At 40.2% G+C, this 26,915-nt stretch overlaps 1 protein-coding gene across 6 annotated transcripts in view; it reads right to left on the bottom strand.

The window, feature by feature from the left end:
• MAP7D3 (MAP7 domain containing 3) overlaps window positions 1-23,055 on the bottom strand; it is a 33,964-nt gene extending 10,909 nt beyond the window's left edge. The window contains exons 1-10 of one of the 6 annotated variants that reach the window (XM_059910935.1): window positions 22,945-23,055; window positions 16,904-17,002; window positions 16,727-16,810; window positions 15,341-15,504; window positions 12,292-12,403; window positions 11,644-11,742; window positions 8,443-8,532; window positions 3,668-4,041; window positions 2,741-2,871; window positions 2,267-2,475 (exon numbers count right to left, since the gene is read on the bottom strand). In XM_059910935.1, coding sequence (XP_059766918.1) covers window positions 2,267-2,475; window positions 2,741-2,871; window positions 3,668-4,041; window positions 8,443-8,532; window positions 11,644-11,742; window positions 12,292-12,403; window positions 15,341-15,504; window positions 16,727-16,810; window positions 16,904-17,002; window positions 22,945-22,999 — 1,417 coding nt within the window. In that variant the 5' untranslated portion in view covers window positions 23,000-23,055. Of the gene's footprint in view, window positions 1-2,266; window positions 2,476-2,740; window positions 2,872-3,415; window positions 4,042-8,442; window positions 8,533-11,643; window positions 11,743-12,291; window positions 12,404-15,340; window positions 15,505-16,726; window positions 16,811-16,903; window positions 17,003-22,944 lie in introns of all 6 variants that reach the window. The other 5 variants (XM_059910934.1, XM_059910933.1, XM_059910932.1 and 2 more) reach the window with 5 other exon arrangements.
• Between the last annotated feature and the right edge of the window lie 3,860 nt (window positions 23,056-26,915).

The raw sequence follows: 26,915 nt of genomic DNA on the forward strand, positions 1-26,915 counted from the left end.
AAAGCTACAGTAATCAAAACAGTGTGGTACGGGCACAAAAACAGACATATGGATCAATGGAACAGAATAGAGAGCCCAGAAATAAACCCACGTATCTATGCTCAATTAATCTTTGACAAAGGAGGCAAGAATATACAACAGAGAAGACACGGTCTCTTCTGTAAGTGGTGTTGGGAAAGCTGGACAGCCACATGTAAGTCAATGAAGTCAGAACACTCCCTCACACCATACACAAAAATAAACTCAAAATAGCTTAAAGACTATTAAAATATAAAACAGGACACCATAAAACTCCTAGAAGAGAACATAGGCAAAACATTCTCTGTCATAAATAGTAGCAATGTTTTCTTAGGTCAGTCTCCCAAGGCAATAGGAATAAAAGCAAAAATAAACAAATGGGACCTAATCAAACTTACAAGCTTTTGCACAGCAAAGGAAACCATAAGCAAAACAAAAAGACAACCTATGGACTGGGAGAAAATATTTGCAAATAATGTGACCTACAAGGGCTTAATTTCCAAAATATATAAATAGCTCATACAACTCAGTAACAAAAAACCAAAAGCCCAATCAAAAAATGGACAGAAGAACTAAATAGACATTTCTCTAAAGAAGCCATGTAGATGACCAAAAGGCACACGAAAAGATGCTCAACACCACAAATTATCAGAGAAATGCAAATCAAAACTACAATGAGGTATCACCTCACACCAGTCAGAATGGCCATCATCAAAAAGTCTACAAACAATCAGTGCTGGAGAGGGTGCGGAGAAAAAGGAACCCTCCTACACTGCTAGTGGGAATGTAAATTGGTAGAGCCTCTATGGAGAATAGCATGGAGGTTCCTTAAAAAACTAAAAATAGAGCTACCATATGATCCTGCAATCCCACTCCTGGGCATATATCTGGAGAAAACCATTAATTTGAAAAGATACATGCACCCCATTGTTCACAGCAGCATTATTTACATTAGCCAAGACATGGAAGCAAACCAAATGTCCATCAACAGAGGAGTGGATAAAGAAGATGTGGTACATATATACAATGGAATATTACTCAGCCATAAAAAAGAATGAAATAATGCCATTTGCAGCAACATTATTAGGACCAAGACATTATCATACTAAGTGAAGTAAGCTAGACAGAGAAAGACAAATAACATATGATATCGCTTATATGTGGAATCTAAAAAAATGATACAAATGAACTTATTTACAATACAGAAATTGACTCACAGACATAGAAAACAATCTTACGGTTACCAAAGGAGAGGGGCGGGGAGGGATAAATTAGGAGTTTGGGATTAAAATATACACACTACTAAATATAAAACAGAAAACCAACAAGGACCTACTGTATAGCACAGAGAACTATACTCAATATCTTGTAATAACCTATAATGGAAGAGAGTGTAAAAAAAGAATGTGTATATTTATATATATATATGTATAACTGAATCACTTTGCTGTACACCTGAAACTAACACAACATTTTAAGTCAACTGTATTTCAATTAAAATTAAAAAACAAAACAAAACAAAACAGAAACAGACTCACAGACATAGAAAACAAACTTATGGTTACCAAAGGGGAAAGGAGCAGGGGGAGGGATAAATTAGGAGTTTGGGATTAGCAGATATGAACTACTATATATAAAATAGATAAACAATAAGGTCCTACTGTATAGCACTGGAAACTACATTCAATATCTTGCAATAACCTATAATGAAAAAGAATATGAAAAAGAATATATATATAGCTGAATCACTTTGCTGTATACCAGAAACTAACACAACATTGTAAATCAACTGTACTTCAATTAAAAAAAGAATGGCAAAATACCAATATGATACTTTTTGGAACCCACATACTGACCTGACACATGTATGGTCTATGTATGGAAACTGCCCTACAGCTCCTGAAGGAAACCTGCTCAGCCACAAATGGCTGGAGTGCTCTCTCCAAGGATGGAAAGTACCTTAGGGCCATCCACTATCAGAGCTGGAAGGAAATGCAGGGACCACCTAGACCATGGCGCTCATCCAACCCATCCATACTTCCAATATCAGTTCCAAAAATGGGGGTAAGAAGTTCCAGCAAGAAAAAAAAAGCAGTGTGCCAGCGTGACTGGTGAAATTCTCTTTATTTAAAAGAAAGTTCGCTTCCTAAAGTTCTCTGAACTGGGGAATAAAATGACGTTGACAGTTCCCAAACTACCTTAAGATTTTCTGTGTTGCTGAAATGAACTTCTTAGTGAAGGAACTCACCTTCACAGATCATATCCTTTTGGCTTGCAGCCTCAGAGCTGTTAATGGTGTTAGAGATGGCTTCACTTTTCATTCCAATAGTACCTAATGCATTTTGTGCAAATACGGTACGCTGCATAGGAATTGCTCTAGAGGAAAAAGAAAACTGTGTCGACTGTTTTGACGTGACGGGTGAAGGTGACGGGGGGCGATTCTTTTGGATTTGCCTGCTGGGAAAAAGTAATAGTTAATAGGGGAAGTCTGGTATGGTTTCGTAATACATATGTGATGATTTTTAGTGTACCATTTCATAAACTATAATGTCTTGACTTTATGATATAATGATATTTTATAACAGACAAAGGTAAATCCATTTTTAAAGGCTTTTCCCTTTATATTTACATTACCATGCATACTACATTATTTATGAAACGCTGATGTGAAGTTTATCCTGGTAAAATACGTATCAGGAACAGTGGCAAATAAGCTACTTACCTAGCACTGATGGGAGATGGAGGACACCACCTGCTTGTAGGAGAAGATGACCATCTATAACACGGTATCTGCGATGGTGGTAGGCGCTTCTTCGTAATCAGGTTTGAGGCCTGTTTGTCCGTTTCTGATTTCTGAACAGATCAATACAATCAGATAAGAAATTACTAGCATTACATTTTGCAGCTGGCTTTTCAAGAGAAAACTATTCTGAATAAAATATAATTACAGCTCCTTAAACTCCCAATTTTCCTTTCATGCATGAGAATTAGGTACAGAGATACATTCTTCCAGACTAACAATTTATATTACACAATTCAAGCATGTCATAGAAATAATTTAAAAGAATTCTTTTACTTCAAAACCTACTTTTATTTTTAAATCCTAATTGAGGTTTGCAATAGTTCTCAAAAACATTCCTTCAGAGTTTAGAAACACAGTTCATATAAACTGCTTTATTTTGTCTCTTCTACCAAAAATTAACTAATATTCCAGCTTTGGGGGGGTAAACTCTGCGACAACGAATATCATATAATTTTAAATTATTAAAGTGAATTTATTTTATCACAGAACGCTATAAATAAGGAGTTATGTTGTGAAATCTGACCTATCATAATCTATACAACAAGACATACAGATTTTAATAGAAAATTTCTCAATGAAAGGCACTTGTCAAACCTGTGGAGAGTCTTTCATTTTCACCTTGGAAGACATTCCCATGGTCACCTCAGGGGAGGCCTCGGGGGGCGCCTCCATACTTGCCTCAGAGGGCACTTCTGTGCTCTCCTCTGGGGATGCTTCCACGCTCGCCTCAGGAGATGCTTCCACACTAGCCTCAGATGACGCTTCTGTGCTCACCTCTGGGGACGAGTCCACGCTCACCTCTGGGGATGAGTCCATGCTCACCTCTGGGGACGGATTCACACTCGCCTCAAGGGACAGATCCTCGCTTGCCTCAGGTGATGTTTCCACACTCGTGGGGGGTGTTCCTGCGCTCGCCTCGGGGGGTGCTTCCACGCTCACCTCGGGGGATACTTCCAAGCTTGCCTCGAGGGGTGCTTCCATGCTCGCCTCGGGGGATACATCCAAGCTTGCCTCGGGGGGTGCTTCCACGCTCACCTCCACCAGGGGCACTTCCACACTCGCCTTGGGGGCCGCTTCCACGCTTGTCTTGGAGGGTGTGTCTACTTTCTCCTGGGGAGGTATTATCACTGTTGACTTGTGAGGCACTATGGTACTCTTCAATTCATCACTGCTATGCTTAAGCAGGGGCATGTTTACATACTGGAATATATTGTGGATGCCTGTAGGTAAATGAGGACAGAGAGTGAAATTCCACACAGCTAGAAATTTGATAAGACAGAAATGCACCATGTAACAATATAAAAACAAAAAGAGACTGCGTTTATTAGGAAATGACAGGGATTACACACAACACAGAAATGTTTACTGAAATGGATCACAGACACAGGACAGAAGCATTGCAAAGTTGGTACTTCAGAAGCAGCACCACCACCAAGAGAGGCATTGTGAAAACAACAGTCCACTCCAGATGAAAATAAGATGCTTCTCCAAAGCTGATGTTTGCCGTAAGCCATTTCTATTTTAATCACACTATAGTTCAGAATGATTTTCATAGAAAATTACAAGACCGTCAATGCTTTTTTTTTTTTAATTTTTATTTATTTATTTTTGGCTGCGTTGGGTCTTCGTTGCCGCGCGCGGGCTTTCTCTAGTTGTGGTGAGCGGGGGCTACTCTTCGTTGCGGTGCGTGGGCTTCTCATTGCGGAGCATGGGCTCTAGGTGCGTGGGCTCCAGTAATTGTGGCACGCGGAGTCAGTAGCTGTGGTGCACAGGCTTAGTTGCTCCGCGGCATGTGGGATCTTCCTGCACCAGGGCTCGAACCCGTGTCCCCTGCACTGGCAGGCGGATTCTTATCCACTGCGCCACCAGGGAAGTCCCTCAACGTTTTTTAAAAGTAATCTAAACAACGTCACCAAGGCCAGGGATCTTACCATTACAGGTGATTACATAAGGCATTCTATATATGATTGTTTTAAAATAGAGTATAAAAAAGAGCATTTTCTCACCCATACTAAAAATTGTAATAAGACATTAATCAGAATGGACTGGATCTCCAAGGTCTCTTCCAGCTTTAACAATCTAAATATTTTTAGCCTAACAAATGGACAAAAATTATAATATCTGGTACCAGCTAAGATAGAGGAAAGTGATAATACCAATGTTGGGAACCAGGCAACCTCATGCACTGCTGGTGGAAGTATGGATTGGTATATGCTCCCTGGGAAGCATTTTGGCAATAGTGTATCAAAAGCCATTCTAAAAAGTACACACTCAGGACTTCCCTGGTGGTACAGTGGCTAAGAATCTGCCTTCCAATGCAGGAGACAAGGGTTCGATCCCTGGTTGGGGAACTAAGATCCCACATGCCGCGGGGCACCTAAGCCTGCACGCTCTAGAGCCCACGCGCCACAACTAGAGAGTCTGCATGCCGCAACTACTGAGCCCATGCGTGCACACCAGAGAGAAGCCTGTGCACCACAACAAAGATCCCGCATGCCGCAACTAAGACCCGACGCAGCCAAATCAATCAATCAATAAATATTAAGTCCACACTCTTTGTTCTTGCAATTTCACTTAGGATATTCTGAAGAAAAAATGAGATAAATAAATGAAAATGTATGTATGAGATTACTTACTACAGCATTGTTTAATAATATAATTTAATAATTATATTTAAATATAACCTATTCAACACAAAATTTGGACTATACTAAGGCAGTCATTAAGAGTAATATACAATTTTTGGACATAGAAAATGGTATATGTTGAGTTTAAACAAAAGCAGGTTATGATCCCATTCTATTAAAAAACATGTAAACGCAAAGAAAAATATTCAGTTATCAGTGGGTATTGGAATAACAGAAAATTATATTTAAAATTTTTCTACACTAAATATTTATTGCTTTATAATAAAGTGAGCTTTTTTTTCTTTTTTGCCGTACCACGTGGCTTGTGGGATCTTAGTTCCCCGACCAGGAATAGAACCCGGGCCCTGGGCAGTGAGAGCATGCAGTCCTAACCACTGGACCACCAGGGAATTCCCTAAAGTAAACATTTTAAGGAAGGTATTTGGTGGTGGCTTTCTAAAGACTTGGTAAATATAAGACTCGGTTATTTTTTAGTCCCTCACTTTTGGTAGAGAAAGCATTTTACTTACATACTTGTATGTGCCTAAACAGTCACTTATTTAACACTGACTGTGCTACAGAAAATATAGTAAGTATAATAACTAGATTTCTAATAGCTACAGAAATTTAAGACAAAATATTGAGGTTTTTGATGGGAGTAATATATTAAAATAAAATGAAAGTAATTAGAATACCTTACAATAGACTGAGGGGAGACTGGTAGAAAATAATCTGACACACATACAACTAGGCATAAACAAAGTTGGGAATTTGAACCAAGAGAAGTAAAGCTGCACTACCACAAAGTCTATGACAGCACTTTGGTTTACTAATCATATGGATATTGACATAAAAATAAGCAAAGGGGGTGGGATATATTCTGGAAAGGAAAAAGTGGAGAAAAAAAGACAAAAAGGATGGGAACAATGCACTAGAGCTCTCCATTACTAAGGACTTACTAGAGGCATGTCTAACATGATATGTAATCTATAAATGAGAAAATCCACATAACCCTGAAGATCTGTTTTATTTTACTAACAATCTTTATGTTCTTAATTAAAAGCTAAAGAGCCACTCAGTGTTATTCTTCCACATTTTAAGAAAAAAAGAAGGGTGGAGTAGGACACTTTCTCCCTTGATATTATTTAAGTTTTTCTATATTTTTAAAATCCAGTACTTTTTACAGTACTGTGATACACTTAAGCACAGGTTAAGAAACCCACAGTTTTACAATTTAACAACCAAAGGTCCCTATCTCATCCTATAAATTACACTGATAACTATTCTACCCTGCTAGAAATCATAAATATGCAACATAAAATGTTGGGTATAATCACTCATTTGCAAAGTATTGATTCAAATTATTTTTATGTCTTACTGTAAAAAATTAAGTGATACAACCTACTTTTTAAGCACAAATACTAACACTTTCAGGCACTCTACTCTGCCTGTTACCTGGAGTACTGCTTCCAGAAATTAATAATGAAGCAGTACTTTTGTTCCTGGCTACTGACGCTTTTGTTGGGATGAACAGGCGACTGATTAAATTATTCTCCCAAAGACTAGTATATAGCTGACAAACTAAATGATGAGAACAAACAGAAAGGATTTGATTTGAGGTCTCACAAATAAATGCAAAGCAAGAAGGAGCAATGTGAACTGCTGCAAATGATAACTTTCCGAGCCTAAAAGCAGAGGCAATGAGAGCCACACATATATAACAGGACTGAAAACTGCCACCTGATGGGACTACACTGTCAGGGAAGAGAATACCTGAATAGAGGGGCAAAGGCGCCAGCATACCACAATAACCCCAAAGCAGGAATCCAGGTAATGTATCTAGCAGAGCCATACCCAATGTACTGGAGTCTCTACAGAGGAACTCACACGTGGAGAAAATAGTTGTACATGACAAAACAACTCTGACATGGATTCCTCCAGATGTATGTCACTGACAGTCATATTGGTCAAGTCAATTGCCAATAGCTCCAAGAGACTGAGTGAATTACTCTGTTAAAAGTAAATCTTGTAAATAGCTTGCTCCAATAAATTTTTATGTTCAAAAAGATCCCTGTGGGGACTTCTCTGGTGGCGCAGTGGTTAAGAATCCACCTGCCAATGCAGGGGACACGGGTTCGAGCCCTGGTCCGGGAAGATCCCACACGCCGCGGAGCAACTAAGCCCGTGCACCACAACTACTGAGCCTGCGCTCTAGAGCCCGCGAGCCACAACTACTGAAGCCTGTGCACCCTAGAACCTGTGCTCCGCAACAAAAGAAGCCACTGCAACGAGAAGCCCACACACCGCGACAAAGAGTAGCCCCTGCTCGCCGCAACCAGAGAAAGCCCGTGCACAGCAATGAAGACCCAACACAGCCAAAAATAAAAATAAATTTATATTAAAAAAAAGATCCCTGTGACAATGACATTTGTTATAACAGGATGTGACCTGAATCAATTAAATGGAGAGTCTTCTGTAAGTGAACAGTTTGTTATGGAAAAAAAGGAAAATCATGTCTAACAGGGAAAACTTAGGGGGGTGTTAGAAACAACCTTACATAAAGAAGTACTTCAGTAATAATTTTGAAATCTTGTGTGTAATCATCAGCAGTGAAAACACGCCCAAAGGATAGATGCGGATTATGCTGTGAAGCAACAAAGCAAAGCTTTGAAGTTCAAAATGTTGCCGATAATTTAGAACTTCAATGTGCGAATTGATGAAACGTTTGAAGGGAATCAAGTGCTTCAGGACAACTCTGTCTATACAAACATTCTGTGATCTAGCTCCTCAGCTCCATTGCAGAATTATATATTTCATTTAAAAAGACTCTTCTGGCTTCAGCCAAATAAGCATGGCACCAAAGTACATTTTTTAGTTAAAGAAGGGAAATTTTGGCTTCCAATGTTTTGGAATGGCTTTTCAAGCAGCTGAATGTTGACATGAATATAACACTTTTAAACCACCATTTAAGATCGGTACATAGAAATAACTAACCAGGTGTTTTTTCTTCCACTTGTTCTGTAGATGAATGCAGTTTGCTACATCTTCTATTCAGAGATGAGCTTCTCCTCTTTTCTGTTGTTTCTGGAGATCAAGGGCAAAGAATATTACCTTTTACAAGCTGTTTATATATATTATTTCAGGGGTGAGCCACCCGTTTCCAAACATTTTTTATCTTATTTAAATTTCAAGTGTTATGTAGAAATTTTACATGCCCAAACTTAAAACTAGTTTACTCTTTAAGTAAGTTATCCGAAGTGAAAGAAAATTATTTAGGAAACAGTAAAAATTAAGCGGGAAAATCTGATACTGACAACATCAAAGTTCCCAAATTAGGAATATACAACATTTAATTTTGGACACAGTCCATAACGTCTATTACTAAAGTAATTGATAGTTTAGTTTTAACTCGTATTTTTTTTTTTTGGCTGTGCCACGTGGCTTGTGGGATCTTAGTTCCCTGACCAGGGATTGAACCCAGGCCACGGCAATGAAAGCACCGAGTCCTAACCACTGGACTGCCAGGAAAGTCCCTTAACTAGCATTTTTTAAATAAAAATGATCATTAACATTTGGTATAGATGTCACAATTTTAGCAACCCAAACCAGTCATATGGGAAAAGACACTTTTGTGTCTTTTCCATTTCACTTGAAATATTATGGCTTTTGTGTAGACACTTTTCCATTTCACTTGAAATATTATGGCTCAGGATACTGATGAAAGTCTTTAAAGAATAACTTCTTTTTTGGGAACCTCTATAAATTAAAGTACATATTGACAATATAGCGTCTTGTGAAAATTCTTGAATTGATAATGTAATTGCACAGCATGAACCACAGAAGTGTAATCAATTCAACCATGTGATGAAATCACCTATCCCTCATTATCACACTGCAAGAAATGACAAAACAGTGTGAACAGTTATTATAAGTCAGCAATGAGCAGAAAAAAAACAGACTATTTGAATCAGTCAAGATTTAAAGCAACGCTATTTAAAATATCACAGGTTAGATTATGAACTTCATTTAAGTTTGAAATGTCCATCTCTCTGGATTGAACAGGTTTTATTTCAATTTGAAGGGATTTTACAAAGGTAAGCCACTGACAATATTGATTTTATTTTTAATAAAATTATTGGAATCATTAATTTAATGGCATTCATCATTTCAGAGTGTGCAATATACTGTAACTTTAAGCAAACTCTTTCATAAAGTATCTTCCACACATACCTTCTTATATTAAAAAATTACTTGGAATTGTTCCTTCAGTGCAATTTAACTAATTATTAACTTGAAAGTCATCACCTGTCCCTTCTCTTTACATGTCTCATTGATACAGCAGGCACACATATTAATGAAAACACACTAGTGTTTGCTCATTATATTAAAAATGTAATAAATGTCTGTGCAAGAAATCTTTGCTAATTCCTCCAAGCAATTAGATAGTAAAACATGGCCAATGCTTATGAAACAATTAAAATAAATTAATGAAAGTATATAAATATAACATTGCAATGAATGTTACCTAATTTTTCTAAAGGATTGAGTTTGTGAATAATAAATTAATTACACGACAAGCAAGGTGCTAGAGAAAATCTTCCCACGTTAATCTATGAATGAACCTGGGCTATACATAAAAGTGCTCTGGGAAAGCATATTGAGGGTAAGGGTGGAAAGTGGATCAACTTTTGTTGGACCATTACAAGAGAAAATTAGATGCACCAAGACACAAACAATGAAAGACCTCTCAAGTTCATCGTTGGAAACTGTAAGAGTTCTAAAAGTACAAATATCGTAGGACGAACAAAACAAAAATCCTTTTCAACATATTAAAACTATAATATTTAGACAAAAATGGAAATCTTTCCTACTAAGTTAACCACTGCTACAATTAACTAATTATACTTTAAATGAGGTCCAGAATCTTCTGCTGTAGTGGAATTTTAGAGCAATCAGCATTGCTCAAAAAACTGCCAAGGCACCTAATAATACAAAAGAAACATTTTTAATTCAAACTATAATTATGCCTTTGTCTCAATTCACAAGGTACAAAGGTGGTATTTCTTCTTTTCTTATGGCTAAGTTCGAGGGAATGATGTGGAATATGCCTGCCATGTCTTTTTCCTGCCCAGATCACTTCTGTTTTTTTCTCCGGATGGGTATGGTTGTCTAATCCATTTCAATTATCAATGAGAAGCACCATGTACTACAAGCCAGAAATGGTCACTGACACACACTCTGGTAAAGATTTTTTTAAAAATAAGGAACTCTAGGGAATTCCCTGGCTGTCCAGTGGTAGGACTCCGTGCTTTCACTGCGTAGGGTACGAGTTCAATCCCTGGTCGAGGAACTAAGATCCCAAAAGCCGGGCGGCCAAAAGAAAAAAAAAGAAAAAAAGGAACGCTAATTAAAAGTGCAAACACTAGGAGCAAAAGGTATTTGAAGTATCCATAGTAGATAACTTTGTTTTATTTTAAAGAATACTGCATTACCTCTAGGAAGAGTTGTAAAGTGGAGCTTAGCAATACTTCTCTCATTAAACACTGTTACCACTTTATTTGCTTTGGGGGAAAACATGGACTTGCTAGTGGAATGTACAATTTAAATACCATGATCCATCTATCAAATGACCAAAATATAAACCATAAGTAAGTATGGTGGAGTGGAAATCACCGAATTTCTTGGGGTCTTAACTATACAACTAGGAAGGTAATTATACTTGCCTGTCAACTTTCTATATATGTGAAGCAGATCAACCTGTCCACTGCTATACATATGCTATGATTTTACTTAAAAGAGGTAATATTCATGAAACTTAATGAAAATTGAATGACTAGTCTAGTCCCTAGAAAAAGTGATTTCATTTATAGGTTAGATAGAATATGAATTAATTCTAAAATAAATTATTGTGCCACCTAATGGCAGTCTTTTGGTCAAAAGATGTTTCATATTTGTTGGGCTACCTAAGCCCAACAAACCCATCTGATATGATTAGTACACAAATCAAGAAACAAAGATTTATACTGATGAAAATACAGGATAGTAATGACCATCTCTACTGTAAAACAAGGTAGTGCTCTTCTGAAATATTTAAATGTCCTACAATCTAAAGAATAAGTGGTACTGTGGAAATACATATAAAGAATTGATTTCATTGGTTTGAAACTCAGTAGAATACATGAAATAACTACTTACTCTTGGCAATAGAATTTTGAGAACTTGCAGATGACATTTGTTTATGTAATCCAGAAGTCCCCTGTTCAAGCTTTTCAGTAGATATAGAATGTTTGTTGGCTGAGAAAAGATATAAGATTTACTGTACTCATATTTAAAAAAAGCATCATTAGCTAAAACAAAATGAGTTCATGATGTACTTCTATGGAGCATAAACGTGTATTAATTAGGTACACAATGCTCACTGTCAGTCATTCCTTACAAACTATATAAATTTAACTTACATTTTATGCAACTGTATAGAATTATGTCCACACATAGGAAAAATTTACAGTACATCAATATTAAACAGGACTATTTTAAAAATATGCACTGGATAAAGCTGTGTAAAGCTTATCAATTATTATTCATTTTTACACTGATTACAAGTTTAAATGGTAAGACTTTGGATATAGTGGATAAAATAAAATTACTGTAAAATTTCACCTGGTTCTTTGGCGATCTCACATGACACAAATTTAAACGCATGCCAAAGAGTAAGTACATAGCAGTGTTTTCACCTAGGATACAAAGCTCAAAACCTTTTGTAGTAAATGCAACCTTATACTAGTAGCCAATATTTACATGTGAAAATGAATGAACTTAAAGTTTAGCAGTTGTATTAATTACCAGTTTTATTCTGAGAGTTTACTGTTGTAGAGCCTTCCCATGACCATCTTTTTTGATGATCCACACGGCTGCTCCGTTCCAGTGTACGATGAAGGACAGCTTTGAATCTCTCCTATTTAAAATAAATGCCAACAAATTTTTACGTATGCATTATATTGGTTAGTATAATTTTGATCTGTTGGTTATAAAATACCCCCACCACCAAATTTTTCAATCAGGCAAATTTTTTTTAATAAAAGAATAGAACTGGAAACATCTCAAGTAAAAAGTTAAAGTTCAATACATCTCGGGTATCAATCCATGTTCTCCCGAATAACTAGGTTTTAATCTTATGGACATGAATCAAGGAACTGACTGTGCTTCCATCTTTGCTTGTATCATTAGGAAATTTAGAACCAAACATGTAGCCTATTCTAGCAACTATACAAAGACTGAGTGGTACACTTTGGTGTATGCTAATCATACCTTATGTTTTATTATTTTCTTACTTTAATTTCCCCCTCTGCTTGATTCCCTCAACCACTTATTTTCTCATCTGGTTGTGGTACGGCTTTTTAAAAATATACCTTAAATTCTTTGCAGAATGAGGCAGGAAAAACAAATCAACTAATACACATATGTGAAATCTATGCCAGATCATCTGTTACACCCACATCTGTAACATCTGAAATTCTGGTGTTAACTCATCAAATTTTTAAAAAGAGGTGTGTTTGTCTTGACCTCAGCTTCAATTTGAACTGGGCAGGATAACAGCTCTACAAATGTAAATGCTACACTGTGGCGAAACAAGGCCACTGCTGGAAATGAGAGGCAGTTTTCTTTTCTCAGCTATTCCTCATCCTGTGCTGTAACACATCATGGACTACACTCAGGTAAGCAAATCAACTCAGGGCCAGAAGGTTTTCTATTCTTCCCTGACAACAATCGTTTCATAGCAACATCATCCTTACGATGTTCCCACCGTTTCTCTGAGGGCAAATAGGGTAAACATACTAGGAAAACAGAGAGTCACCCATATCCTCTGAGGAGAAAAGCAACTGCAATTCTTAAAATAAAACTTATCTAATGGCAATATTTTAAAATTATATTTTCTGACAGAAAGTAAGTTGTTCTAAATTACTTAGACACCTAAAAAGTATAATAAAGACTAAAAACAGAGAATATCCTTGTATTATTAAAACATCTCTGATTCCTAAGCATTCTAACCTGCCGTTTCCAGATGTGCTGACCCGCTGTGCTCCTTCAGGTTCCTTCCCGCACCTGTGGCTCACGGGCAAGCTCCTGTCCTGTCCCCCCTGTAGCCCCGCCCGCACTCACCCCCGCTCAGCACCACCGAGTTTGGGCTTTCCCCTGCTCTACTGAGTCATTCTCTCTCTCCTTCTCCTCGCGGCCTCCTCACAGTGTCGAACGGTCCCTGCTCTGTCTGGGACGCCCCCATGCCGGCTCCCTGGGCTCGGTTCTCTTCTGCCCTTTCTCCTTGTCTTCCGGCCTCTTCTCCTGCCCTGTCTCTGGCTCCCGCTCTGTCTACAGTATCATTTTGTTGCTTCTTCTTTCTCTGTGTTCTCTCTCTCAGGTTCCTCTTTCTCTAAGATGGTCTCTTTTTCTCGCAGTCCCCGGGACTCTCTCTCCTCCAGGGACCCTCCCTGACTCTGCACATAGTTTTCTATTTTACTTTCTTTGGTTCTCTCTTTACCTAGTTCAGTCTCTCTGGCCTTCACTCTCTTTACCACAGAGAAGTAAATTGAGATGTTTCACAGAGGAAGACAGAGAGTGACACAAGTTCTGAATGAGAATTCATTAAATACTGGAATGTGCTGAAAAAAAAAGACAGAGAAGGTGCTAGTGGACCATGGACAGGGAAGAAACAGCACAGGAATAGTCCTAGAATAAGGAAGATTCGCCAATGGGGGTAAGGGCTGGGGGGTGAGGCATTTGCAAGAGCCAACTGTGTGCAAAAATTAGGAGGAAAAGCGAGCACCACAGAGAAAGACACAGAGAAGGGGGCTCTTGGGGAGAAATGAAACCAAAGAGAAAAGGAGAGAAAAAAAACATTTAAAAATTGGAGCAACAGAAAAAAAGAGAGGGAGATAAAAACTCACATACTGAGAGAGGCAGAAACTCTAAAGATGGGGAGAGAAAAGAGGGACAAGCTAAGACAAAGAAAGCAGAAAGAAAAGGGAAGTGCCTCGGGCAGAAAAAGGCCAGAGTCAGTCAGACAGAGAGCCGAAGACAGACCAAGACTCACTCAGGGACACTTGAGAGTCACTGGAACAAAGAAAAGAGAGAATGACAGCAAGGAACAGGACAGAACATGTGAATTCAGAAGGAGCCAAGGACACTCAGAGTAGAGTTGTGGAACAACCTACAGGAGAAAAACTTGGTGCCAGAGAGAATCATACAGATTGAGACAGGCAGCCAGATGCCCACACAACAGTCAAAGACAAACTGAATGAAGAGGGACAGAGGGGGAAAGAGAGGGCACAACAGAGGCAGTGACTCCTACCAACAGAGTGCCAAAGACACCAAAACAGAGTCCAGACAGGAAAAGAGAGAGCAGGGCTACAAAACAACAGAGAGAAAAAAAGGAACAAGAAGGGGAGGGGGGAGAGCGCAAAGGAGAGAGAGCCAGGGCACCGAGGGAGAGCGCAAGGCTCTGGCGTGGCTGGGCCCTGCCACTCACACAATGAGCCGAGTGGTGAGAAGCAGAGCAGAGCAGTGAGAAGCACAGAGGGTCAGGGTCAGACGGGGGCCTCTCAGGGGGCCTGGGACGGTGGGTAGGTGAATACCAGGCAATGGACAACACCTTTTGTAGGAGAGAAAGCCGCTCAGAGCAAAGCCCAGGCCGCAGGCACCCTGCAAGTGGACAGGGTTCTCTCCCTGGACGTGCAAGGCTCGGATCAGGATGGGGCAAGAGGTGCTAATGCTGAAGGAAAGACGAAAGGAGAATTGGGATTGGTTCCCGTAAAAGCAGACAAGGGCTACGAAAAAAGCACTGCAGAACCAGGCAACACGGTGCATCATCTGATTAACAGGCTAGAAGAACATGTACCCTTTCTTCCTGTAACTTTTCGTTTCTCTTTTTTTCTGCAGATATTCTCCGTTGTTCATCCTTTTCTTTCTGTTCCCTCAGCTTTCGCTGCTTTTCTTCCATCTGTTTTTCGTATAGGATCTTAGACTTTCTTTCTTTTTCAAGTAGTTGTGTCTCTTTATTAGCTGAAATATTCCAAATGCAAGGTAAGAGCCAAGAAAATATTTAAGTTTTCCACATTACAGACAGAGAAGGAAAAAGTTTATATTTTATTCTCTTTCTTAAAAATAACATAACCTGTGCTAATGACTAAAGACTTATTATATAAGTGAACAGAGATGGCCACAAAAGAATCATTTCCACTGGGTGTTCATTTAACTCCTGAGAACTGAATTGGCTTAGATGACTCTCCTCCTGTCCGAACTAAAATTCCAAATTCAGAAGAAATATTTTCTTTCATGTGATGTTTCTGCTGACTTGAGCTGAAGTCAAACCCCATTAGATTAATATGCTATACATTAAAATAAGACGTAAAAAAAACACATGGCCAGAATATACGTTTTTTTCCCTTGTACTAGGAAACTTCTTTTCAAAGGCCTCATCTAGACAGACCATATTAAGCATGCCAGTTTGACCTTCGTGGGCTTTAGGCACATTTCACATTACTGACCAGCATGATGTTTTCCTACGTTCAAATTTCCCCTCACTAAAGCCTGCAGAGCCACCTATGCAGTTGTAAAACACTCTTCTAAAGAGCTACAGGAAGACACAGCTCCTCACCAGAACAAAGACAATTGCTATTTTATTTGAATGAAGCTGAGCACTAGTTTTGCAGTGGATTTACAGGGCCAGATGGGAAAAATACATGGTTGAAAAAGCATTCTCTCAAGGTGTAGAAAGAGTATTCTTCTAGATCCTAATTGATCCAAAGTTACACTTGAAAAGCACAGCAGTCAGTGAAAGATACCGTATCTATGTTAGGATTATTAGCAACTCCATTTTTTGTTTTTTTGTTTTTTGCTTTTATTTTTGAACCCACCCCCGGCAGTGAAAGCAGACTGCTAACCACTGGACCACCAGGGAATTCCCTCATTTTTGTTTTTAAGTCATTTTTACTGAAATTTCATTTTGCTTGTTTCTACAAATGTTGAAGAAATTTTCATACCTTAATTTTCAGAAAATTAAAGCTAACAGAAACTACTAGTTCAAAAATAAAACAATTTGGTCAAATATTTTGCATGGACCTTCTTTATCTCATTTAGTATAAGCTTTTAATCCAATATAACACATACTGTAAAATGTGTAACCTATCATATGAACAGATTAAAAAGTAAAACCACCTTGGAAATATATAACCTTAACATAAAATTCATTCATTTTAATTTTTTTAAAAAGTCTAAAATATACCATCATCTTGTCTTTTTTTCTCCTCTCTGCGCTCCTTTGCTAATCTTTGCTTTACATCATTTTTAAGCACAGATCCATCTATTACTAAAAAAAAAGAAAGAATACAGTTAAACATAAGATATCAAACTTTAAGGATATAACACTTTGACATCTATCAAAGCATTCTAGAAATTATACCTGGTTTAAACGCTGATTTTATATTTGAGGGCTGTGATGGAAGAGCGCTAAAGCTGCCCTGACTCCGTCTTTCTTCAGCAATGGCATTAGCAGCAGCAACTAAAATACAGGGAGATAAAGGAAAGGGATTCGATATTAAGAATACAAACAGCGGGACTTCCCTGGTGGCACAATGGTTAGGAGTCCACTTGCCAATGCAGGGGACGCAGGTTCGAGCCCTGGTCCGGGAGGATCCCACAAGCCGCGGAGCAAGTGGGTCCGTGTGCCACAGCTACTGAGCCTGCGCTCTAGAGCCCGGGAACCACAGCTACTGAAGCCCGCGCGCCTGGAGCCCGTGCTCTGAGACAGGGGAGGCCACTGCGGTGAGAAGCCCGCGCACCACAACGACCCAGCTCGCCACAGCTGGAGAAGGCCCGTGTGCAGCAATGAAGACCCAACACAACCATAAATAAATAAATAAATTTAAAAAAAAAAGAAAGAATATGAACAGCTAATCCAGGGGTGGCAAAGCACAGCCAATTGTATCTTCGATGATAAAGGACAGAATCTCTTCTACAAGGCAAAATCATGACAGACTCTGGGTCAGGAAAGACATACTGAGTACCTATGATGTTCAACAATAATCCAACAAAGAATTAACAGTGTTTACCGTAGACATGCCAGCCTATCTGTGCACACAGAGTTGTCAGTAGAAGTAGCAGCACGAGCTGGTGGGTGAGTAAGAGCTAATGATTAATAGCTTTCAAAAATGCCTCAGACAGACATTATAGCAAGTACTAGAAAAACTGAGCTGGCAAGGATTTGGAAAAATGTTTCGCCATAAATTGGGGGAATTTAGAAAAGATTTGGAGTTTATGGATCTGAATTTGGATGCAAAAGTGTCAACGGTGAGAGCCTCAGAGATTGGGCCCAATATAAGGAGTACATTTATAAATTACCTAGATCAGGGGCTTCCAACCCTGGCTCCACAGGAGAGTCACCCAAATTGCTTTTAAAAAAAATTAGCAAAGCCTTCCCCTCCCCGCCTCCACTCTCTGAGAATGGGGCCCAGGCCTTTGCAGTTGCTAAAAGCTCTATTCTGATGCACAGTGAAGGTGGAGAAAACACTCAAGGAATTGCCAATGTGATGGTATTTTTCTAGGTAGGAAAATGTCAAGCAAATAAATATAAATTATATAATATAAATTTACACATCTTGTGTGAACAGGTAGAAAATGGCAAATAAACTTCAATAAGGGTGAAATATAAGAGTATGGGAGCACAATTTGAGGGAAAGTAAGAAAAACTAAAATTCTAAGATGATACAAAAACAAGTTCTTGGGGAATTCCCTGAACTCTAATTCCATATACGGCTGTATCTAAAATGCCCCATAGTACCAGGCATCTTCAGGAAGGAGCTGGAGAATAACACTGAAAACTCTCTTCTACTCTCGTATAAAAGCACAGGAAATATGCCCCTGTGATACTGCATACAATTCTGGGTTCTACAATATCAAGAAAAATATAAAACAGCTGTAGATGGGCAACTATAAAATAAGGGAATAGAGGGATGTGGTCGTACTCAGAACGAATGGACTTTGAGATGTTACTTGCCACTGAGGAAAAATATCTGGGAGCCATTTTATAGAGTAACCTTGAAAGTGACGTCACAATTGTTGCCATAGAGATCGCCATTTCAAAAGGGGAAAAGGATTTATTTTTAAATCTCAGAGACCTAACAGCTCAGATAATCCATGATCTAGCTATCTGAATTGAAGATTAGATTCTTGTCAGCTTCTTCAGTTATTTAACTAGCATCAATTTTGTGGACCACGATTATCCTCTGAATTTGAGTACTAGTGTATTAAGAAAATTCTTAACTATAGTCTATAAGTTAATTAAACCATCCTACACACCCTCCCTTCCACTCACAACATTTCTATGTGAGCATACAGAAAACCACTGTTGCTTCTGCACATTCAGTTTTCCTGCTTAAAAATCCTAAGGAAAGTCCATATTTTGGCATAATTTAGTTGGCCATAAGGACAATTCTTCTCAAAATGTACAATTTTACCAGATTTAAGATCTTATTACTCAGAAGTAACCTTAGAAATAGCTGTGGTGGCAATAATGAACCAAATCATATAAAGGTTATAATATCAAATCTGATTTTTATTTATTTTTTTAAAATTTTGGCTGTGCCGCACCACTTGCGGGATCTCAGTTCCCCGACCAGGGATTGAACCCGGGCCACGGCAGTGAAAGCACTGAGTCCTAACCACTAGACCACCAGGGAACTCCCCTCAAATCTTATTTTTAGATCTTTACATCCAAATTCCTACTGGCCAGAAATACATTCACCAAAAGAACAGGCTCTAAAAATGTCCACACAATGGGAGAAAGCCTTTATGTCTGGACTTAACAAAATGAACATTTTATTCAACTCCATTCAATGACAGAACTTACTGAATTCACTTTCAAGTAACAGGTGCAATAGAGTACTTCTATAGTTCTTATACTAACTCTAAATCCAAAATTAAAGTTAAAAGTTACCTTTTGCCTGGAGATTACGTAAGAAAACATGTAGAGTTTATTACTAAAACTGAATTATGAATCTTAATCTGTATTTCCAAAAAACTGCCATAACAAATAATGTATACCACCATTTATGAAGTTGTTTTCATTGGTTATTACCTCATTTAATTCTCATAACAATCCTATAAAGTGGATATTATTATTTTCCTCATTTTTTTTTTAACAGATGAGAAAACTGAGGCTAAACATAACTTTCCCAGATCACACAGGTAGCAACGGGTAAAGCCAGAACTTAATTGTAGATTAAGAAGCAACTTAACTTTGAAACATTACATAATTATCAAGGACCAGACTGTACAAAACACACATCAACCTTTATATGACTTAGTTTAATATTCCCACCTCAGCTACTTCTAAGGTTACTTCTTTTTAAAATACCACAATGAAGGAATTAAGATCTAAATGTATAAAATTTATTCAACAATAAGTAAATGAAATATATGGGCTTTGGTTTAAAATATACTTTGGAAATACAGAATGGAAATATTTTGGAAATGGAAATATTTTAAAATAAAGCATTTACTTTTTTTTTTTTGTCTAAAGTAAGCACTGTTATGCTGTGGCTAGAAAAAGCCTAAGTTTAGAGAAAATGTGTAAAAGACATTACAAAAAGAAAATCATTCTCCATTCTTTTTTTTTGGCCGCACCTCGAGGCTTGTGTGATCTTAGTTCCCTGACCAGGGATTGAACCCGGGCCCTCGGCAGTGAGAGTGCAGAGTCCTAACCCCTGGACCACCATGGAATTCCCCCATTCTCCTTCTATTATGGGAAAACAACAAACTCAATCATCCTAGCCATCTAGCCCAATAAAAACCTCAGAATGAAATGAACCAAAAATAGATGCCACTAGGATGCCAAAATTAAAGAATGCTTTACACTTGATTTCTAAAAGATGTCATTGAAATTTTGAGGCCCCTTCTGGACATAAAGCATTTTAGGTCACTACTGACTTCAACTTCTGCTTCTCTCCAGAAACACCACTCCCCCTTCCTCAACACACGCGCGCACGCGCACACACACACACACACACACACACACACACGATCTGTGTCACAAGAGCTCTGCTCCACTAGGGCAAGCTAAATGCAAGAAAGGAAGAAGAACACTTTTCCATGACAATTAGTTCAAGAATCTTCCTAAAGCTGCACCCAAGCACAATCACCCCAAAATGCTTAATCCCATGAGATGCCAATGATAAATACTCATCCCAGTATTTATTAGCAATTCTGTATTGTCTGCCTCAGCTGTTGCTCTAGACATCACTCTCAGTCAGAGTTCGACCTAAAATCTGTAGCCCCACCTCTCCATGACCTTTCTTCTGTACTAATTAGAAACATTAGATCACACAAACTAGTAAACTAGTATTTCTCATTAGGTAGCAAAGGGCGTAGATGGCAAAAAAAAAAAAAAAATGATTGAAAGGTTTTTAAAAAACTATTATAAAAAGGGCTACGGTTGAGGCAGACAGCAACCGTACTAGGAAACTAACTGCTACAGATTAGTGGATACAGTGCTACTCACCATTATTTGGATAACAGAATAAAAAGAAGCAATTGCTACAAAGCCTTATCTTGCACTCCTGCTGGATGTAGCCCTCAAAGTGTAGGCTGGGGGGTGTCTGGCAGCAGACGGTCTTCCAGCAGCCCAGTCCCAGACCCTTCCGCACAGTTGCCGGCCCGGACCTGGATCCACCCTCATTCAAAGCTGAGCAGTTGGGAGTGCAGATCCACTCCGCCCACACCAAGGGTCTCTCTTCACGGCCTTGTTACAGTTTGCATGTCATTAGGCCAGGGAGAGGGTGAGAAAATATTTAGAAAAAAATAGAAAACCAAAGACATTTGCAATCAGGGAACCACAAAAATAAGGCAGATTCAGGGAGCTTTGCCTAAAACAGCAACGAAGTCTACTCACTGTTATTTGGATAACAGAAAACAAGCAATTGCCACAAAGTGGCAGAATATTTCACTGACTCTTTGTCCCCTTCAGGAAAACGCTGAGACCATGAAGTAAGTTCTTTCTGGTCAAGGTGGTCCTCTGTAAAAGTTTAACATGTGATGTTTTCCATTCCTAATACAAAATGGGCAGCAAGGAGGTCAACTAGGGTTCTCGGTTAAGCCTTTTTTTGCTTAAGTTTTTAGTTTAAAATACTGTGAATTCAAGCAACTGTCCCATATAAAATTTAAAAATACTTTTCAACATTCAGTATGCAAATACTTTGGGGGGTTATCCAGAAGGCCGGTCAGTTTAAATCAGTGAAATAATTCAATGTCAGAGGACCTTAGGTGTCACTAAGCAATAAAACAATGAATTTATTGCAAACTCTCCCTGTAGGTGAACCATAATAAGCTAGAGACAGAAGAGTTTTTCACCCTGTGCAATAATGAAAGTGTTTTTGCTTCTGACATTATTTTCTGGGGAGTTGATTCAAAGCGTTCTGAAGTAACATAAACCCTCCCAATTGCAGCCGGTCTAATTTTTCAACTGCAAATGAAAAAAATCCCTAAGGATTTCAATAAAATCATCAAGGCTGTTTTATTCAAGCTCATATAGGAGGAAACTAGCCCGAGAACTAAAAGCAACCTCCCACAAGCAAGAAATACTGTCTCGCTCAAGTAGTGAAGCAGTCTCCTGGCCTAAGTAATGCCAAATCCTGACAAATTTTATAAAACTAACGATTTTGGGGGGGGGGGGAACTTTTTGGCGATGGGACCAGTTTAGAAGAAAGCACTCTGAAGCGCTGAGTCCCGTTCAGTTCAGCCTAGGGTCTGCAAGATGTCCCACGGAAGGTGACATCCTGGCGAAGTCATGTGCTGAGGCAAACCAGGAGGAGCAGGGGGACCAAGTTTCATCCCAAATTTCAAAGCCAGACCCCCAAGGCCCCCTCCTCACCGGACCTTAACCAGACCTTGACCAGGAGGATGCGGGAGAGACCGGGGTTGCGACCGTGGGAGAGGATGAAAGCGCGAGCGCCCCGGGCGGAGGGAAGATTCCAGGGCTGCCCCGAGCCGCGAGGGCCGTCCCGGCGCCCGCACCCCCCGGGCAGCGGCGCGGCCTTTCCGAAGGCTGCGAGGGCGTCCGCCTCTCCCCAACGGCAGGCGGGGCTCGGGACCGTCCGCGGGCTACGGGGTGCCAGGCCCCCGCCCTCCCGCCCCAGCAGCGCCCGTTAGTTCTCTCGCGCCCCGCCCGCCCGCGGGGGTACGGCCGTTGGCGGTGGCAGTTGGGCCGCGGGACTTGGGCCGTTGGTGGCGCGGGCCGGCCGTCTCCCCTCCCGCCCGCGTCCCCTCTCGGCGCCCCGTCCCGTCCCAGGGCGCTCCGGCGGGGGTGAGGGGAGCACCCGACGGCGCGCGAGGCGACTCCGGAGTGAAGTTTTCCGGCGCAGGCCGCGCCGCTCCGACAGTCCCCGGGGCCGCGGGAACCCCGCCTCCCGTGCGGGCCCGAGCCCCCCCGGGAGCCGCCGGCCCGCTCACCCATCCGTTCCCGCAGCCCCCTCAGGGATGTGCCAGCACCGGCGCGCTCCGCCATCTTCAGAGCAGCCGAGCGGGGAGCCGCCGCAGGCGCTGGGGCCCCAGTGCGCAGGCTCTGGCGCGGCCGCCGCGGGGGCCGGGGCCGTGGCGCCGGGGGGCGGGAAGGGGCGGGGCCCAAAGGGCCGCTGCGACCGCCTCGCTTGGACTAGCGATTGCCGCAGCGCTGCTTTTTGCGCACCACGTGGTGAGCCGCTGGGCGGCGACCACCTGGTGTAAATAAACCCTCTCCTATGTCCCGCGTTCTCCCCGCACCCTCCATCCTGGATGCCAGCCAATCATCAGCCGGCGTGGCCCTCCAACATTCCTTTTTTCTTTTCATCTCTTTTACCTAGAAACGCAGTAACGTTCTTTCCTTTCTTCATTCGTTCACTTAGGGAGCACTTCCTGAGTGCCTCCTGGGTGCGCTTGCATCAAGAGTTTGCTAGTCTTTGAAACACGACAGAAAGGCCCAAGTTGGGTGAAGAGGCCTAGAGAGGGGTTGGGAGAGAGAGAGGTTCCTGTGAGGTGCTAGGGGTCCTGATCATGAGTAAAGACTTTAAGTTGTTGAGAGTAAATCGTGACACTGTTAGGTCTCAAAGTTGTGTGAATTATCTTAGGGTGTTTGTGGGTCTTTAAAGTGAAGGAGAGGACATATTGGTGTTAATCTCGCCAGATAGATAGATATATAATATTCATAAATGATTAGTATCCAGAATGCATAAAGATTTAAAAATTACTTAAGAAATAGGCAACCCCCCAAAAGTGAGCAAAAGGCATAAAGATGCCTTTCACAGGAAAGAAAACACAAATGGTCAATAAGCATAAGAAAAGATGCTCAAACTCTTAAGCACTCAAGAGAATACAAATGGAAACCACAGATATCATGTTACACCTACAGATTTGGCAAAAATTAAAGAGTGGAAAATAAGTTGGTTAGGATGTAGTTTAATATTAGTGGAGAAAAATAATACTGTAAATCAACTATACTTCAATTAAAAAAACACTAGTGGGGGGAAGAAGTTTGACATTATATCACCTGAAGCCCTGCTGCTGCATATATACAGACACCAATGCTTTGCATGTTATACATGATGGTAGCTATGATTATTATGACACACATGATTAGGGCACCAGCGAAACACATATACCTACACACAAATTCAGCTTTGATGAATTTATCTGGAACTTCACAAACAGAAAATCTAGAAAAATGCAACATCACCTTTGTAGTTTCTTGCAAAACTGTTGAAAATGTTGACCCCCACTGTTAGATGTTGAACCCATCTAATAATAAGGAAACATTCACCCAAATCCAAACTGTGGCATATTCTGCAAAACAACTGACCTGGATGCTTCAAAATGAAAGATTAAAAACAAACATCAGGGAAGTGTTTCAGGTCAGAGGAGGCTACAGAGACCAAGTGTAATAATGCATGATCCTTGATTAGAACCTAGATTAAAAAAAATTTTTTACAGGGCATTCATTATTGGAACAATTGGGAAAATTCAAATATAAACTGTATATTATATATTATTGTATCAAAGTCAAATTTCTTGGGTGTGAGAATGGTATCGTGGTCATGTAGGAAAATGTCCTTTTTCTTAACAAGTAACTGCTGGATAAAGCATCATGTCTGAAACTTACTGTCAAGTAGTTCATAGGAACAAACAGAGCAAATATCACGAAATGTGAAAAACTCGTGAATCTAGATGGTTACATAGAGGCTCATTTTACTCTTCTTTCAACTTTTAACATGGGTTTGAAATTTTTCAAAATAAGTTGGAGAATTTATTTTAAATCTAGAAAGATTGTCTTCAGCTTATTTCTAAGCATCACCACTTTGAAAAATAAAACTTGATTTGGCATTACGTATACAGGGAGGCACCCTCCATAATCTTTGCAGCATTTAGAACTTCTAAAGGTCTTAATCCTGCCCAGGTGTGTGTTGGGGGGGAGGAGTAGCAATAAGAGGTCTACAAGAAAACAAATACAGGCGGCATAGGCTGGGAGCTGGGTGAGTAATTAAAATGGGTCCCATCAACAAGAACCTACTGTATAGCACAGGGAACTCTACTCAATACTCTGTAATAACCTACAAGGGAAAAGAATCTTAAAAAGAGTGAATATATGCATATGTATAACTGATTCATTTTACTGTACACCTAAAAGTAACACAACATTGTAAACCAACTCTACTCCAATAAAAATTTTTCAAAAAAAAAAAAAGGGTCCCAAGAGCTCAGAGGGATGAGAAATCACTCATGGTTGGAGTGATCAGAGAACTCTTTGTGGAAGAATTGGCACTTATTTTGGACCTGAGGACCAAAAGAGAGGTCCACGGGTAGCTTAGTGAGGCAACGCGCCCGTCTGTGGCTAGATTGCACTATTTCTCAAAATAAGATGGAAATCTAGGTTTTAATGTAAAGTCTCTTTCTAAACAATGATGACAAAGTTAAAAGTTTTGCAAAACAGGGTGCAGGGCAAATAAAATCATCAGATAGCTAATCAATATTCGACTTTCCCAATTATCTCATTTTTTATGTTCAAATGAAAATCCAAACAAGGTCCACACATGGCATTAATTGATATGCCTTTTAGGTCTCTTTTAATCTATAGATAAACCCTTCTTTTTCTCTAACGTCTTTGACAGATCACTGTGAAATTTACAACTCATTCATTCATTCAGTATTGGGGAGAAAGAGACAGGGAAGATCCCCTCAGATGTTTCCTTGGGGCTAGAGCAGCTCCCTAAGGAGCCCCCCACGGGACTGTCTGTACATTTCTCAGAAAAATATTGGAACTGAAGACTGCCAGCTTGGGGAGAGTTAGTCTATTCTGAAGCCAACTCAGACTCAGAGCTGGGAAAGAACCCAGGTGACTTGACTCCTCTCTGCCCCTGTTTGGAAAGTCTATGTTCCCCAGTGAGCAAAAAAGAACTGGAATCCTGCTCACTATTTTTTTCCTACTTGGCTATTTTTTCCCTTCAACCTGACACCAGCAGGAAAAAATATTCAGAAACCCCGCAGTCATAATAGGTCTGGGAAGTGTCACTAAAACATTGAATTCACATGTAATAAACACCCAGTGGACTTATCAAGTCTAACAAATTTGCATTTAAACTGCCACCATCACAGCTCTGTAGTAAGAGTTTTAAGCTTCACAGCCTTGAGATGGCTGTTCCTCTCCATCCTTAACTAGCTGTCGGATTCATCCGTCACACACACAGCAGTCAGGGCTCTGGTTTTTCGTTCTCCTCTCATTTCTGACTCTTGACTCGCATCTGTTGCAGCTTGGCTGGGATGCAGGGGGAAGAGTGATGTTTCATTCTGGGCTCATCTCTTGCCAATTCTACTCACATTTTCCTTTCTTTTCCCAAATCTGCACTTTCCTTCTCTCCTCAGTTACAGACTCACCTCAGGCTTTGGTCATTTCTTGTTTGGTTGATGGCAACTTTCCCAGCTCCGGAATTCCTGCTGCAGCACCTCGCCCCGCCCCCCCCCCCCCCCGCTCCCCACAGTGACCCTTCACCACCCCTCCCCCATTCCCCTTCCCCTTCCCTTTGCACTGAGGACCAGGGTGACCTTGCTCTCTTTCCAGGGATAGGGTGGGGGGCTGGGAGCTTCCAAGGAGAGGAAGAAGAGGCACCACTGTCAGTTGGATCACACAGACCTCAGAGGGGAAGAGCACGGTGGCAGCGATGGCAATCTGCTTGGAGCAGTAGGTGCGTCTTGGATACTCACAAGTAAACAGTAAGAGATACGTCGTTTGTCCAGTGCCTACACACTGGCAGGCACAGTGCTTAAGGTTTCACATGGATTGTTTCATATAATCCTCACCACCGCTTCATGAGACAGCTTCTGTTATCATCCTCATTTTACAGATAAGGAAAGGGTTAACCTCCCCAGGGTTAGCACAGCTAGGAAGTGGCAGAGCC

Source organism: Balaenoptera ricei, chromosome X (genome assembly GCF_028023285.1).
Source record: "Balaenoptera ricei isolate mBalRic1 chromosome X, mBalRic1.hap2, whole genome shotgun sequence".
In the NCBI taxonomy this organism is placed as follows: domain Eukaryota; kingdom Metazoa; phylum Chordata; class Mammalia; order Artiodactyla; family Balaenopteridae; genus Balaenoptera; species Balaenoptera ricei.